The sequence below is a fragment of the Mangifera indica genome, chromosome 1 (genome assembly GCF_011075055.1).
Source record: "Mangifera indica cultivar Alphonso chromosome 1, CATAS_Mindica_2.1, whole genome shotgun sequence".
NCBI lineage: Eukaryota > Viridiplantae > Streptophyta > Magnoliopsida > Sapindales > Anacardiaceae > Mangifera > Mangifera indica.
This window is the reverse complement of record NC_058137.1, coordinates 9448180-9466164: the sequence shown is the minus strand read 5'-3', so window position 1 is coordinate 9466164 and position 17985 is coordinate 9448180. Positions and strand designations below refer to the sequence as shown.

At 33.0% G+C, this 17985-nt stretch overlaps 1 protein-coding gene across 2 annotated transcripts; it reads left to right on the top strand.

The window, feature by feature from the left end:
• Positions 1 to 4131: 4131 nt before the first annotated feature.
• LOC123215647 (protein CELLULOSE SYNTHASE INTERACTIVE 1-like) lies at positions 4132 to 13978 on the top strand. 2 transcript variants are annotated; one of them, XM_044635844.1, is made up of 8 exons: positions 4132 to 4299; positions 5077 to 5246; positions 6031 to 6104; positions 6754 to 9811; positions 9981 to 12525; positions 12694 to 13148; positions 13364 to 13480; positions 13569 to 13978. In XM_044635844.1, the coding sequence occupies exons 3-8, from the start codon at positions 6094 to 6096 to the stop codon at positions 13710 to 13712; spliced, it is 6330 nt and encodes a 2109-aa protein (XP_044491779.1). In that variant the 5' UTR covers positions 4132 to 4299; positions 5077 to 5246; positions 6031 to 6093; the 3' UTR covers positions 13713 to 13978. The 2 variants fall into 2 exon arrangements, with proteins under 2 accessions (XP_044491779.1, XP_044491786.1); XM_044635851.1 differs by lacking the exon at positions 4132 to 4299 and adding an exon at positions 4312 to 4436.
• The last annotated feature ends 4007 nt before the right edge of the window (positions 13979 to 17985 follow it).

Below are 17985 nucleotides of genomic sequence, written 5' to 3'. Positions count from 1 at the left end.
TCATTGTTTAAATTAAATAAATTGGTTTAATTTTTTAATTTGGTAAATATTGTTTTAGAGTGTCTAATTCACCCCCTTTTTAGGATATTCTATCGTTCAAAAATTTGGGTGGGAAATAGTGTACATATTTTTAATACATAATTTAGGTATATAAATTATGTATCATTAAGTGATTAGATGATTATAAATTAAAGATAAAATAATACTTAATCTATTGATAATATATCATATATATCTAAATTACGTACATATAATTTTGCTCATTTTCAGTTTTTTGAGTGGATACTAGGAATCACTCACTGCCATGTATAAGATTTGTGGGTGTTTGTTTTGACAATTAATGCCCTAATCACGCCAACAAAATTTGGCTCCTTTCGAGGGCCATGCCTTCCCTCTCTTACCATCTAATATTGTTTGCTGCCTCTTGAGCTTCATGTTCAAGATTTACAAATAAATAACTTTAAGGGTAACGAAAAGAAAAACTTTCTCTATAAAAGGTTAGAGTTTGAATAGTATGAGTTTCTACACATGTATATGATTTATCCAATGTAATAGTATCAGTCTAATCATTGTACTCTAAAATTTATTTGTACGATGAAATCGGATAAAATTTTTTGATTATAAAAAAAAAACCACTAAAAACCATCATGTCCCAAATAAATAGATAGAGAAAGCTTGTCGTTGTTCCTTTCTTCTCCCTAAACATTGCTTTCTATCCATTCTTTACTTCGTCACCGTCACTTCTTTTGCATTGTCGCAAGCTTCTTGTTGTTCCTTAGTTTTCTTCATCAGCAACAGACTCTCGCTCTTCCCCATCTCGTTTTGGCCATTGTCTACTCAAATCCACTATGAGACATACTGCATCTAGGCTAGCAAAATTTGGACAAAAAGAAGGTGGAAAGATTCACTTGCCCCATGGAAGGCAAAGGAAGATTGAATTTACATTTTCTTTCCCAATGAGAGAGACATCCATTGATTTTGGCATACCGATAAAGTGGATCAAGGGTTTGCTACATCTGAAACGGTTTGTGTTTCTACAAAATGAAATTGTATAGTTGGGAAACATTTTTCCTCAGTAAAGGGTGATTCACTTGTAATATTACACTTCCAAAATTTTTAGAAAATTTTACAGCCTTAAATCGTGATATCCCATATTGATTAGTTGTAGAAGTGTCCAAGTGAAATACCCCTGGAAACAGTGGTTCGTTTATAGCGTTTTAAATAGGAGACATATAATTACTTTAATACCCCTTTTCACTTACAAAATTTGTTAATTTTACCTCTTTGTGGGTGAGATTTTATATTTTCGAAAAGTTGTATGTGGGAGTTTGACAATAAATAAAATATATTAATAAAATTTAAAAATTAATTTAAACATATAATTATTTCGTTATGTCTTTTTCTTCTTTCTAATAATATATGGGTTCATTATTTATCTATATAGGTTGTAAGGGCACATCATAAGAAATTGATTATAAAAAAAATTATGTTTATCAACATACCAGAAAATTTTTTTTAGGTATTTTGTACATAATAATGACTGTTAAATTTTTTTTTTCCTTCTAGTGATATGCACTTTATTATATTTATTTTATCAAACGGTCAAAGAAGAAGCTTTTTAGAAATAAATTATGATAATTTCACCATTTTACACACATAAGATGATTTAGATTTGATATAACTTAGTTAATTAATGTATTTTGAATATGGTTTAAACTTAGTTAATTAATTAATCTAAATTTGATAACACCAAAAATATGATAACTAAAGGCCAAATGATATTTCACACCTAAGGTTTGATAAAACTATAATTTTTATCTTTTAAATTAAAAGAATTTATTTTTTTATTTGTTTATTAAATTTGTTTAAAAAATCTAATTATTTTTTTTTATAAAATTATTCAAAAAGACAACAAAGTTTTCAAATCAAATAATATTTTACAACCACATTTTATTAAATATATTTTCACACCTAATTTATATTAATTTTAATTAAAAAATTAAAATTAATTGTTACCAACAATAATTAATTTTTTATATTTATTTATATTGAAATGAGATTGAACACAGAAAATGAAAAAAAAAGTATTTAAAGTTAAAATTTAATTAGTTTATATTGTATATGATATTAATTTTATCATAATATTTAAATAAAATAATATAAATATCATTTAATTGTTAATACTAACAATTAATTTCAACAAACAAATAAGAAAATTATTTTTTAACTTAAAAGATGAGAATTTTATCAAAGCTTGAGTGATAAATAGACATTTGTCTAATATTAAATTAGCAAATATTTAGGCATAATATGAAATGTAAAACTTGTAACATAGAATATAAAATATTATTGGTATTAATTTTAATTACAGTAAAAATCAGCCTGTTAATTAAAGGAGATTTAACATGTGGGTTAGAGTTACTTGACTGTGTAAAATCTTAAAAACAAAGCATTTAATTGGTCCTAATAATTTTTAAATGAAATGAAATTATATATAATTTCCAATTAATTAATTATTAATTAGAGTGGAAGAACAATTGAAATGTCAATTTCATCAAACCGACCAAAAATTGTACACCAACAAACATGACCCGTATGACCAACAAAACACACAAATTGCAAAGCCTTAATTTATTGATTTATTTAATTAACAATTAAATGAAAATGATTAACAATCCTAATCAATATTTTATCTTTCTGGTTTATGAATTGAATTAGTGTCCCAATCAAAAGCAGGTGAAAAATCAACTTCCTTGGAAAATATATTTTAAGGGGTTTTTATCAACCCTCAAGAGCTTCAATCAAGTATAAAATATCTTCCTTCATATTTCAGAAAAATAAAAAAAATTCCTCCACTGTCTATGAAAATATATTTCTTGTGTGATTTCCCTAATTAATTGTGAATTACTTGAATAATTTTACTTATTTGGGGATATAAAAATTTCGTTAAAATTTTGTTAATATTATGTTATTGGTAAAATAATTTTCTCCAAGTACAATTTATACCACGAAATTATTACTTAATAATATAAACTGAGATTATTTTTTTTACTTAAATTTATTTCATATTAAATATAAATAGCCAATATTCATATTAATTTCAATTATTAAATTATGTAGAGGCTTTGAAACAATTGAGCTTTATTAATTTTTTGGTAATTATTTACAAGGAATTTACTATTTTATCCCAAGTTTAATTAAAAGGGGATTTATTTAGTCAACCTAAATTGTTAAATTAAGATAAGAAATTAATGACTATAATTGTCATTTTGATGAGCAATTTGGGTCGAAGTCCATTAAATTCTCCTGGTGTTAGTTATTACTTACACGTTACGGGGATTGTTGGGCAATTAATTAGACGTAATTGACAAAAATACCCTTATTAGGTGTATCACACTCATGCTGTCCCCAATGACACACCACTGATTCAATTCTACCAATAATTTATTTGAATAAATAAATCAAAAATAATTTTTTTGCCAGCTAAGAAAGAGAGATAATTTTTTTATTTTTTATTGTTCTCCATTTGGCATGGCTTGGCTTGGCTTGGCTTATTCTCAAGCTGCATTTCTTAAAAAAACAAAACTTAAAAAAATCTGACACAAATTTTTTTTAAAATATCCATAATATATATTCATTTTAAATATAAAAATAAATATATATTATATTATAATTAAATAATTTTAAATTAATAAAAAATAATATTTAATTATATAATTATATATATAAATATACATCTATTTATATATTTAAAATAAATATTTATAATATTATTTTTTAGGTTATTTGATAATATAATTTAATTATTATAATTTTAATTTTAATAATATTATATATACATATTTTGATTATTTATATGTAATTAAATGTTATTTTATTTTTAATTTAAAATTTTTAAAAATTATATAATAATATATTATTTTTAATTTTATATATATATAAAATATTAATGTATAATTTTATTGTTACAAGGTATTATCAATGAAAAGTTTCGAAATTGAAGCAAGCCGGAGCCACGAAGCATAGGAGTCTTCAAGCTAAGCTCCCAACAGTCGGTGGTCCTGTCAGTGTATGTGGAGCTGTGAACTCAGCCTTCCATCTCTCTCTTCCTTTGTTTCCATGGAAAAAGTGTTTTAATGACACTAAAAATTATATAAAAAATCTGTCTTTTTCTCTTCCTATTACTCATTGAGTCATTCATTCACTGGCATTTTTATTATCTTCTCTACTACGAAATTTATAGATGCACTAACTCTACGCTCCTTCATTTCTCTCTCTCTCTCCCTCTCTTTATTGAAGGTGAGCTCAATCTGGCTTAATTATACCAAAGTTTAGTTCACTTGCTTTGGTGGGTTGCATTCATTTTTGGAAATCTGAGGCCAAATTGTGATTCTTTTTTGTTCACGACTTTGAAGTTTTGCTCTTTGCGTTGATGGGTATAGCAATTTAGTTCATCTGAATTGATGGTTTGTTTTTTGTTTTGGGAAATCTGATGTCAAATTTGGATATTTATTTGTTTTGATGGAGTCTGAATGTGTGTCACTACGCCAAATTTTAGCTCATTTGCGTCGATGTGATGTTTTTGTTTCGGGAAATCTGTGGTCAAATTTTTATTTTTGTTTCTTATAATGGCGCTGAGATTTGATCTTTGAGTTTAGATATTTGTGTTCATTCAGGTCTGATCTAGTGTTTGGTGCATTAATTGTGTAGAATTCAGTCAAATCTGAGATTTTTTGTTTATCGCTTTTCATTTGTTTCTGTTTGGCTAGCGGGAAAGTAGAAGAATTTGATAAGAAAGTTGTATCACGATTCTGTTAAGTTGATAAGTGTTAGATTTTGACGCTAATGGATGTAACTAAGGCAGTGGATGATTGATCTACATTGTAGTGAGTTTTAGTTAATTGAGATTTACACTGCTTAGATTATCATCAATTTGCAATTATTTCTATAAATTGAATTTTGTTTTTCATGTTCTGAAGCGGATTTAAGTTCACTTGACGTGATTGAATTTTCAATTGATCTACTTCTGCTTGATGTTGGGATCTTTAGTTTGGCTTATGAACTGTTGTTTCACAGGAGATTTTGATGTTTTGACTGTGTGTCTGTGCTTGAGCTTGGATCTGGAGAGGGTAGTGGTTTTTGATTGAATTTCTATCTGGGCGTCCTGAAATAAAGTAAAGCTGGCGGCCACACTAGCTTGGAGGTTCACTGGCAGCAATGGTGATGGCCATGCTGCCAATGATGCGGTACTCTTCTGCTTGATGCTTATTTCATTAAGTATCTTGATAGTTTGTTAGTTTGTCTTATTGTGAGTGCTTAATGGTGATAAATTGGATATCTTATGCCACATGTTAACTCTCTGTATAACAAAGACATGTCACATGGGAACTGTATATGGAACTAAGTCTGGTGTGTCGAAGGTCTTAATTTGGCACTGGTGGTGGTTGAAATTCTTGTTCTTTGCTGGTTAATTCAGTTGTTTGTGTGAACAACAATTTTTTCTATCACTGTAATTTAAGTAATATAATTCACTTATCATTTTTCTGTCACTGTCCATTTTAATAGATGTTGATGATAGTTGTTGGTTTCAACAAAATCAAAACGTCAGACTAGGAGTAAAAAATCTAAATTGATACCCTTTGTTTCTGAGCTTTTGTCAGAGGCATTTTGTGAAAACAAATATGGATAAACTTTTGCAGAAGTCTTTGTGATGACTTGGATTTTTTTTTAAATTTTTTTGGCCTTATTGTAGGGAATATATTATGTTTGAACAAATTAGTGAGGAAATGAATCTTTAAATATTTTGTGTTGGATCACTATTTTGTGCTACTTAATCCATGCCTTAGTTTGATCAACTATCATGCTATTCTGAAATCTTAGTTTTTACGTCTTGCCTTATTTTGATGAAGGAAATATTCCAATGGGCTGGCCAAAACTTAATATTTTTTATAATTTGAATTTTCTGCTTGGCTACCTTGATTAGATAATTCCCTTTTTCATTGTGTGATTCTGTTGCACTCATAATTGCAGGAAAGAAATGTAGATGCCAGACTTCAAGATTCAGAGCCCCCAACTCCCCATTCAGTTATAAAGATGAGTCTGAGGTTAGGTTTTTTTTTTTTTGTTTTTTTAATTTTTTTTAAATGCTAAATTATCCTGGTGGCATAAGTAAACGATCTGTAACTGCTGAGCATTGTGTTTGTAATTTCTATAGCAGGTACATATCATTCACCTCACTAAAAAAAAAGAAAAAAGAAGAAAAGAATAGAAAATATTTTTTGGAAAAAAATATTTACTTGCAGTGGGATTGATAATAAATTTTTATGTGCCTTTGTTCTGGAAATTATCTTCACAATGTGGGTAGATTTTATGTGTGTATTTAACTTGGAGATTAGTGTTTCTAGAAGCTCTATACATGAGAGGATCTAATTGGAGTGAGCAGCAATTTTTCTATAACATTATCACCGTAGTTAGGGCTATGCTGAGTTATAAATGATATATCATATCTTTTATATGTCAGTGTTAACCAATATGTTTGCTGGTCTCTTTCCATTACATTTCTTTTCACTTTAACTTACTTCATCCACATATGACTTGCAGTCATTTACTTCCTCGTCTTAAGCCAGCCCTCTGATTTATCATGCCTTGATCCTATTCTTATTAGTATTTTGTTTTCCAAAAAAATGTCAATAGTGTTGGTTGCATGCAGATGTAATTCTAACTGAAGTATCTTGCATTCTTCATCCTTTGCAGAGATCGCAGTAGCAGCATGGAGGATCTGGATGGAACATTAGCAAGTGTTGCACAATGCATTGAGCAGTTGCGGCAGAGTTCTTCATCTGTACAAGAGAAAGAGTATAACCTGAAGCAATTGCTGGAACTCATTGATACTCGTGAAAATGCTTTTAGTGCTGTGGGGTCACACTCTCAGGCAGTTCCAGTACTTGTATCTCTTCTTCGATCAGGATCAATTGGAGTGAAGATACAGGCTGCTAATGTCTTAGGCTCTCTTTGTAAGGAGAATGAATTAAGGGTAAAGGTCTTACTTGGTGGATGCATTCCTCCATTGCTTGGCCTCCTCAAATCCAGCTCAGCAGATGGTCAGATTGCTGCAGCAAAGACAATTTTTGCTGTTTCTCAAGGTGGTGCAAAGGATCATGTTGGATCCAAAATATTTTCCACTGAAGGAGTAGTGCCGGTGTTATGGGAGCAGCTTAAAAATGGCCTCAAGACTGGAAACGTGGTTGATAGCTTACTAACAGGAGCATTAAAGAATCTCTCTAGCAGCACTGAGGGATTTTGGGCTGCAACAATACAAGCTGGAGGAGTGGATATACTTGTGAAGTTACTCAAATCAGGACAACCCGGCACTCAAGCTCATGTTTGCTTTCTTCTTGCATGTATGATGATGGAAGATGCATCTGTTTGCTCCAGGATCTTAGCTGCAGAAGCTACAAAACAGCTCCTCAAGCTGTTAGGACCTGGTAATGAACCTCCTGTTAGAGCAGAAGCTGCAGGTGCTGTTAAGTCTCTCTCTGCCCAGTGTAAAGAAGCGAGGCGTGAAATAGCCAGTTCAAATGGTATTCCTACTCTGATAAATGCTACAATAGCTCCTTCTAAAGAATTCATGCAAGGTGAGCATGCCCAAGCCTTGCAGGAGAATGCAATGTGTGCTCTGGCAAACATTTCTGGTGGCTTGTCCAATGTCATCTCAAGTCTTGGCCAAAGCCTTGAATCATGCTCTTCACCTGCTCAGGTTGCTGACACATTAGGGGCTTTGGCTTCAGCTCTTATGATATATGACAGCACAGCTGAATCTACTAGACCATCTGACCCTTCAATTGTTGAGCAGACTTTGGTCAACCAGTTCAAGCCAAAATTACCATTTCTTGTACAGGAGCGCACCATAGAAGCTCTAGCCAGTTTGTATGGGAATGCATTACTCTCTGTTAAACTTGCAAATTCTGAAGCAAAACGGTTACTTGTTGGCTTGATCACAATGGCAACCAATGAAGTTCAGGATGAGCTTGTAAGAGCTCTCCTCAAACTTTGCAATACTGAGGATAGTCTATGGCGTGCCCTCCAAGGTCGTGAGGGGATTCAGCTGTTGATATCCCTTCTTGGACTTTCATCAGAACAACAACAAGAATGTTCAGTTGCATTGCTTTGCCTCTTATCTAACGAAAACGATGAAAGTAAGTGGGCCATCACTGCTGCTGGTGGCATACCTCCACTTGTTCAAATTCTGGAGTCGGGTTCTGCAAAAGCCAAGGAAGACTCTGCTACCATTCTTAGGAATCTATGCAATCACAGTGAAGATATACGTGCATGCGTTGAAAGTGCTGATGCTGTTCCTGCATTACTATGGCTACTGAAAAATGGGAGTTCCAACGGGAAAGAAATTGCTTCAAAGACTTTAAACCACCTAATCCATAAATCTGATACAGCAACTATCAGTCAGCTCACTGCCTTATTAACTAGTGATTTACCTGAATCTAAAGCTTACATTTTAGATGCTCTAAGAAGTATGTTGTCTGTGGTTCCCTTCAATGATTTATTACATGAGGGCAGTGCTGCAAATGATGCAGTTGAGACAATGATTAAAATATTGGGCTCTACTAAAGAAGAGACTCAGGCTAAGTCGGCTTCAGCTCTAGCTGGGATTTTTGAAACTCGGAGGGACTTGCGTGAAAGTAGCATTGCTGTGAAAACACTTAGTTCTGTGATGAAGCTACTATGTGTTGAGTCTGAAAGCATCTTAGAAGAGGCTGCTCATTGCCTTTCTGCAATATTTCTTTCAGTCAAGGAGAACCGAGAAGTAGCTGTTATTGCTCGAGATGCACTGTCTCCCCTTGTTGTTCTTGCTAATTCTTTAGTTCTGGAAGTTGCAGAGCAGGCAACTTGTGCTCTGGCAAATCTGATTTTAGATATTGAGGTTTCAGAGAAAGCTGTAGCAGAGGAAATCATTTTGCCTGCTACCAGGGTTTTGCGTGAAGGCTCTGTTTCTGGAAAAACACAAGCAGCTGCTGCAATTGCCCGGCTGCTGCATTCGCGCCAGATTAATTCCACCATAACAGATTGTGTAAACCGTGCTGGAACTGTTCTTGCTTTGGTGTCTTTTCTTGAATCTGCTAATGGTGGATCTGTTGCAATGTCAGAGGCTCTTGATGCTCTCGTCATTCTGTCAAGGTCAGCAGGTGCTAGTGGACATGTGAAACCTGCCTGGAGAGTTTTAGCTGAGTTTCCAAACAGCATAACTCCAATAGTTTCTTCCATTGCTGATGCGACACCCTTGTTGCAGGATAAAGCTATTGAAATATTGTCACGACTTTGCCGAGATCAACCTGTAGTTTTAGGAGAAAAAGTTATTGATGCCTCTGAATGTATCTCATCAATTGCTATAAGAATGATCAATTCCACAAACTCAAAGGTCAAAATTGGGGGAGCTGCACTTCTTATATGCACAGCAAAAGTTAATCACTATAGAATGGTGGAGGATCTTAATCAATCAAACTCATGTCTTCATCTTATTCAATCCCTCGTTGCAATGCTCAGCCAAGTTGAGGCCTTTTCAAGAGATGAAGCTGTTGATGAAAAGGAGGCCATTAGCATCTGCAGGAATACTTCAGAGAAAGCCAGTTATGAGGAATCTGAGACAGGCACAGCTGTTATTTATGGTGCCAACTTATCTATTTGGCTTCTCTCTGTTATTGCTTGCCATGATGGAAAGAACAAAACGGCAATAATGGAGGCCGGTGCGGTGGAAGTTCTTACTGACAGAATTTCATATTGTTTTTCACATTACAGTCAGGTATCCCACTTTCTTCTTGCATACTAATTGTTAAAAGGCCCTCAGTCAGAAATAATAAGATTTGCATGAAGGCACTGTTGGCATTATCATGTTAATGCAATAATGAAACTTATGTACCTGCTTATTGTGACAAAATCATGGTGTGCTCTTATTTTGGTAATGTATGCAGATTGATTACAAAGAAGATAGCAGCATATGGATTTGTGCTTTACTGCTTGCCATTCTATTTCAAGATAGAGATATCATACGAGCAAATGCAACCATGAAAGCCATTCCAGCGCTCGCAAATTTGTTGAAGTCAGAGGAATTTGCAAACAGATATTTTGCTGCACAAGCAATTTGCAGCCTAGTCTGTAATGGTAGCAGGGGAACTCTTCTATCTGTTGCAAATTCTGGGGCAGCAGGTGGGCTTATTGCCTTACTTGGCTGTGCTGATGATGATATACAAGACCTTCTGGAATTGTCAGAGGAGTTTGCTTTGGTGCGATATCCAGATCAAGTAGCTCTTGAGAGGTTGTTTAGAGTTGAAGACATTAGGGTTGGCGCTACCTCTCGAAAATCAATACCTGCCCTTGTTGATTTGCTTAAACCAATTCCAGATCGTCCTGGAGCACCTTTCCTAGCACTTGGCCTTCTTACTCAGCTTGCCAAAGACTGTCCGTCAAATAAGATTGTAATGGTAGAATCTGGGGCTCTGGAAGCACTTACAAAGTATCTTTCACTTGGCCCTCAAGATGCAACTGAGGAAGCCGCTACAGATCTGTTAGGGCTTCTATTCAGCAGTGCTGAGATTAGGAGGCATGAATCTGCATTTGGTGCTGTCAGTCAACTTGTAGCTGTTCTACGTTTAGGTGGAAGAGGTGCAAGATACAGTGCTGCCAAAGCATTGGAAAGTCTATTTTCTGCTGACCATATAAGGAATGCTGAAACTGCAAGGCAAGCTGTTCAACCGTTGGTGGAGATTCTTAATACTGGTTTGGAGAGAGAGCAGCATGCTGCTATTGCTGCATTGGTCAGATTATTGAGTGAAAACCCATCTAGAGCCCTTGCAGTTGCAGATGTTGAAATGAATGCAGTTGATGTCCTTTGCAGGATCCTTTCATCTAATTGTTCAATGGAGCTGAAGGGGGATGCTGCAGAGCTCTGTGGTGTTCTTTTTGGAAATACAAGAATTAGGTCCACAGTAGCTGCAGCGCGATGTGTTGAGCCTCTTGTCTCTCTTCTTGTCACTGAGTTCAGTCCTGCTCAGCATTCAGTTGTTCGTGCACTAGATAAACTTGTCGACGATGAGCAACTTGCAGAATTAGTTGCTGCACATGGAGCTGTTATTCCTCTTGTTGGCCTTCTCTATGGTAAAAATTTCATGCTTCATGAGGCCATTTCTAGAGCTCTTGTAAAGCTAGGAAAGGATAGACCTGGTTGTAAAATGGAAATGGTGAAAGCTGGTGTAATTGAAAGTGTTCTTGATATCCTCCACGAAGCGCCGGATTTTCTATGTGCTGCATTTTGTGAATTGTTCCGAATATTAACCAATAATGCAGGCATTGCTAAGGGACCATCTGCTGCAAAAGTTGTGGAGCCTCTTTTCTTGTTGCTTATTAGACCAGAATTTGGGCCTGATGGACAGCATAGTGCATTGCAGGTTCTTGTTAATATCCTGGAACATCCGCAGTGTCGGGCTGATTATTCACTGACCTCTCACCAGGCTATTGAGCCTCTTATCCCCTTGCTTGATTCTCCAGCTCCAGCAGTGCAGCAGTTGGCCGCAGAGCTTCTGTCACATCTACTGTTGGAAGAAAATCTCTTGAAGGATCCGGTGACGCAGCAAGTAATTGGTCCTCTCATTCGGGTTCTTGGTTCTGGCATACACATTTTGCAGCAGAGAGCTGTAAAGGCTCTTGTTAGTATTGCACTAACATGGCCAAATGAGATTGCAAAAGAAGGTGGTGTCAGTGAACTGTCTAAAATAATATTGCAAGCTGATCCATCCCTCCCAAATGCCTCGTGGGAATCTGCTGCTTCTGTTTTATCCAGTATTTTGCAATTTAGTTCTGAATTTTATTTGGAAGTGCCTGTTGCGGTGTTGGTAAGGCTTCTCTCTTCTGGCTCAGAGGGCACAGTTGTCGGTTCATTGAATGCTCTTCTTGTGTTGGAAAGTGACGACGGAACCAGTGCTGAAGCAATGGCTGAAAGTGGTGCCATAGAAGCTTTGCTAGAACTTCTCCGATCTCATCAGTGTGAGGAAACAGCAGCAAGGCTTCTGGAAGTTTTACTTAACAATGTTAAGATCAGAGAATCAAAAGCTACAAAATCTGCAATTTTACCACTATCCCAATACCTCTTGGATCCACAAACTCAAGCTCAGCAAGCAAGGTTATTGGCAACCTTAGCTCTTGGTGATCTATTTCAAAACGAGAGCCTTGCTCGAAGTGCTGATGCAGTTTCAGCTTGTCGTGCATTAGTCAATGTTCTTGAGGAGCAACCTACTGAAGAAATGAAAGTGGTGGCTATATGTGCTTTGCAAAACCTTGTCATGTACAGTCGATCAAATAAGAGAGCAGTGGCAGAGGCTGGAGGTGTTCAGGTTGTACTGGATTTGATTGGTTCAAGTGATCCAGATACATCTGTTCAGGCCGCAATGTTTGTTAAGCTTCTCTTTTCAAATCATACCATTCAGGAGTATGCCTCAAGTGAAACAGTCAGAGCTATAACGGGTAAGGTCTCTAACTCTCAACACAATTCTGACCACTTGATTTCTCAAATTCTTTTTAACTGCCCTGCTGCAGGTGCGTTGTCATTTCAGCAATTGTTCATTGTCCTTACGATCGTAAGGTTTTAGAAGTTCTTTGAAACTTTATACTTATTTTTACTGTTAAATGCAGCGGCTATTGAAAAGGAATTGTGGGCAACTGGGACTGTGAATGAGGAGTATCTAAAAGCTCTAAATTCTTTATTTAGCAACTTTCCTCGTTTGAGAGCCACTGAGCCGGCAACATTAAGTATACCCCATTTGGTTACTGCACTCAAGACTGGTTCAGAGGCAACTCAAGAAGCTGCCTTGGATGCACTTTTTCTTCTCAGACAAGCTTGGTCAGCATGCCCAGCTGAAGTTTCAAAAGCTCAGTCAGTTGCTGCTGCTGATGCAATTCCGTTGCTTCAATACTTAATTCAGTCTGCTCCTCCTAGATTTCAGGAGAAGGCTGAATTTCTGCTGCAGTGTTTGCCAGGAACATTAGTCGTTATAATCAAGCGTGGAAACAATATGAAGCAGTCAGTTGGAAACCCCAGCGTTTACTGCAAGCTTACCCTTGGCAACACTCCACCAAGGCAAACCAAGGTAAATTATTATTATATGCTTCCATTTACCTTTCTGTAATCCTCAATATCCAAAAGTACACTTTCAAACTATCACCTCGGTTGCTTTATGAACTAAACTGTTAAGTCAAGGAAGTGGTTGTCACATAAATAATCGTTTGAACAATGTTACATCTTATAGCTGCTTCCATTTTCAGTCCTAATCTTTATTATGTTGCTGTTTTGTAAACTTGTCAGATTGTGTCAACTGGTCCTAATCCTGAGTGGGATGAGAGCTTTGCATGGTCCTTTGAGAGTCCTCCAAAAGGCCAGAAACTTCACATTTCTTGCAAGAACAAGAGTAAAATGGGGAAGGTAATTGAACCCGAAAAGAATTAAAAAATATTTTCAGTTCTCAACATTTTATTTCTTACTAAACTCCACCATTTGATTTCAACAACAGAGTTCTTTTGGTAAAGTAACCATCCAAATAGATCGAGTCGTGATGCTTGGAGCCGTTGCTGGTGAATATACGCTATTGCCGGAAAGCAAGAGTGGTCCATCCCGGAATCTGGAAATAGAATTCCAATGGTCCAATAAGCAATAACCCAATCCAGAAGTAATTATAGTCACTGCAAATTTAAACTTGTAGTTGAAAAATATGGCCAAGTACAGAATTCTTTTAAATTTTATCTTCGTTGGGTCGATCCAACATTTCAGTTAATTATTGGTGTATATATTGCAGAGATTTTAAATTTTGTTAGTAGTCTTGAGAATAGCCAAGTTGTATTGTATTCTTTTGTAAACTTGATGTTGTTACATTTGATGGACAAGAAGAAAATTTGAGGCTTCTTTGTAACATTTGTACCGAAATTCCTGTGTTGGGCCAATGTGGAAGCAAACGTAAGTATTGGTTTTTTTATTAGAGTAATATCATGCATATTTACTTTGAATATGTAAATAAATATATATTTATATGTTATTATTATATTTTAAATTTTAAACTATTTAATCACGTGATAATATATTTTAAATATATATTATTTATATATATAAAATAAGTATATATAATTTTATTTTTTATTATAAATAATCTTTTATTATAATATGAATATGTTTGATTTGAATAATTTTTTATTATAAAAATAAAAAATTATTATACAAATTAATTATTTAAAAAATTATTAAATATAAATTATTATTATTATAAAAAATAAAGAATATATATTTATTATGTTTAATTAAATATAATAAAAAAATATTATTTTAATTAAATATTTCCCTATAATTATTTTAAAATATTTTTGCTCCTTAATCTATTATTGCAATAGCTTTTTTCAGAATCGTTTTGTCCTGACTTGGGGGGCCGTCTCGGGGCACTAAATGTCACATGGGTTGCCTTTCACTTTTTCTGGCACCAAAAAGGTACAAAAACTTGGTTAATTATTAGTAAAAAATGCAATATAAAGAAAATACTCTTACACATAGACAAAACAGATGCATCTCAAGATTTTTAAAAGTTAAAAACCCTACAAAAAAAGATGTGATAATTATATTATCTATTATATTATTTATTATATTATTATTATTAATAAAATATTATTAAAATTTTTTATTATTTATACATAAAATAAAATAATATAAGTAATAAAATATAGATTATAAGAATAATCTTTAATATTCTAACGAATACACCTAAAATGATGCAATTTAATAGGAAAAAAAAAGTCGGGATACTCTAAATTGTTTATATTAATTTTAATTTAAAATTATTAAATTATAAATAAATTAATAAAAATTATTAAATATATTATTATTATATTATAATAGTGTTTTGAGAAACATGAATATGAAGCTAGTTGGTTGTACTTAAAACTAAATAAATTAAAGTTTTCCTATTTTCTTTTAAATCAAATTCCTTTATCCTATTACATACCATTTAAAAATTTATTTTTATGATTATTTACATTGCTTTTTAAATATAATATTTAATATTGCTTGAAAATATTTTATTCAATTTTTTTTACATATTATATAATAAAAATTTTCAAAAGTAAACAAACAAAGCTTATAGTAAAAAGAAAAAGAATCTTACTAGAATTAATCATGTTAAATTATAACAATTGGCCTGTTTTCGTTTCTCATAATATAATATCGTAATATATATTTTTTTTATAATTTTAGCTTAAAATTAGATAACGTGTTGATTAATTTATACAAGTCAATAATAGATTGTTCATTTTATTTTGATGAAATGATCAAAAAGTGTTATCCCAACTATAATACATTTTGATTGCCTCTAAATTCGTTTTAGTTTAATTTAAAAATACATTAACAATATATTAAAAACCCAAACATTTACTTATCTTTAAACTTCTATAAGTTTTGAAAATTAATATTTAACCCCAAATCTCAACTTTAAAAAGTAACTTCCCTCTCTCTCCAAATCCCTAGGTTTTTTTTCTCACTTTCTCTAACAAATAAGGAATGACGATCCAAATGGCGAACGAAGGCATCAGTGTCGTTCAGGGAAAGACGACGCTTCGTTGTTTAGATATGGATGATGCTTCCTAGATGACGAGAGTCATCCAACTAAGGATGACACTTTGTCATCCAGATGATACCTTCTTCGCCATTCATTAGGAGTTGTCAAATTTTAGGTTTGATATTCTAGGGGGAAAAGTAAATTTTTTAAAACTTAATAATGAGAAAAAATTATTAGTTTTCTAAACTAAGGAAGAAAATAAGATGTAATTTTAATTATCAGGCGACTATTATATTAAAAACTAGAAGAAAGAAATATATGTGAGTAAACTAAGGCTTGTTGGCAATTCTTCGTGTCCTTCTTCCTCATTCTTTAAACTTCTCAATGATACACACTGCAACAACAAACATACCCAAGACATTATTTACATATTCAATCGTTGGCCCGTATTTCATTATTCCAAGAAGATTAATGGGAACACCAATGTTGGCTTCAATGATAAAGAGTATAAAACTACTGTTATAGCCAAGATAGTATACAATGACAGATCCAGAATTATTGTTGAGGAGCCTCTGCGTGAAGGTGAATACAAACCGAAGCCTAAACATCCTTTCGTTCGAGTTTGATTCAAATTAAAAATAAGTTAATTTCAGTTTAACTTAAGCTCATCAAGCCAATATTAATGATGGCTCGAGTTTGCTCAAATAAAAAATAATTTAGCTCGATTTTGTTTGAGTTTGACTTGAATTAATTGTTTAAATTTGTGGCTTAATTGTACTCAAATCGATTGTTTAAATTCATGGCTTATTAACAAAATAATATTATTTTACTCAAATAATAAGTAAAACCATCGAGTCAAACAATAAATTTAAGGTGAACTTGAGCTGACTCGAGTTAAACATCTTATAGTTCAAGTTCAGTTCAATTTAAGAAACAAGTTAAATCTTTCGATTTGAATTCAAATTAAATGAATTTAAATTAAACCTACCCAAGTTGAGTTGGCTTTCAAGACCAAGTTGGCTTGGTTTGAATATAATAACCTTACCTTCACTGCTCCCCCATTGTTTATCAATCAAGTAATGAGAACTTAAAAAATAAAAATCTCAAATCTTTGAGTAAAAGAAAGAATATAATAACACAAATAATTTTTTTAGGTGAAAAAACCTTTCCAATGTAAAGACTAAAAAGACCCAAAAAAAAAAAAAAAAAAACCCATGAGGATCTAACAATAGCTTAAATTTAACACAATCAAAAGTATTTACATCAGTAACAATTAGCAAAAAATTATTCCACACAAATTTAGAGGTCAATTACAACTTTATACAAGTAAAATACATAAAAGTTTATAAAAAATTGATTAAATTTACTGAATAAGTAGTCAATCTTAAGGTTTATATCTTTAAATTCAGTCATTAAATTAAAACTTAATAAAAAAAATAGTATATTTAAAGATGTAAATATTTGAATATCAATTATTTAGTTTAATGTTATACTAATAGTTATATTCAATTACTTTGATACTTGTGGTTGATTCAATATCAACTTGACACCATTACATAAGTAAAAAAAAAAAAAATTAAAATAGACTAATTGAAATCAGGTTAATTATATAGACTAACACTACCTCTTCTCCCAAGAGAAAAGAGTGCCAAGCTCTCACTCTTCTCCTTTCGGAGCAATCGGAGAGAGACCAAGCTCTTGCTTTTCTCCCTTGGAAGTAGAGGGAGGGAGAGGGCTTGCAGGTTTTGTACCATCAAAATGAGGAAATTCTAGCTAGAATGGCTTGAAAGGAAACCCCACCGAATACACATGCTATAAGGCCCAAAATCGTCAAAGAACCATCATTGCCTATTGTAGCTTAAACTTGGCAAAACGATCGCAGGTTACTCGTAAAAAAAGGGCTACGGGTATTGAGTTTTTGAACCCATACCCGTATATATCTATTTTTTAGGGAGAACCCATACCCGCAAATAATCTGCAAGAATTTCCAACTCCATTAACATTATTGGTTTTTCCACCTCCATTGTTGGTGGTTCTACAAACTTTGTCATAAATTAACCAAAATCTGTAAATGTATTTCAAAATTTGGTGCAAATTTTTTATCATATGTGGTAGGCAAACATGAAAGCAATCATATCAACAAATTGGAGGATTCTAAGTATTAAGTTCCTGCTGTTTATCCTGCCGTTTTAACTCATCAACCATAATCACACTTATAAAATAAAGAAGGAAATCGGTCCATAATTACTATCCATTAAAAAAAAAAAAGACATTGAAATATCAAATAACAATAATGGTATAGATAGATTTTCCTAGCTTTAGATGACTTGACTTGATATCAAATAACCGGATGATGAGTTTATATATTCTCTACCCATATAAATCGATTTGTTTT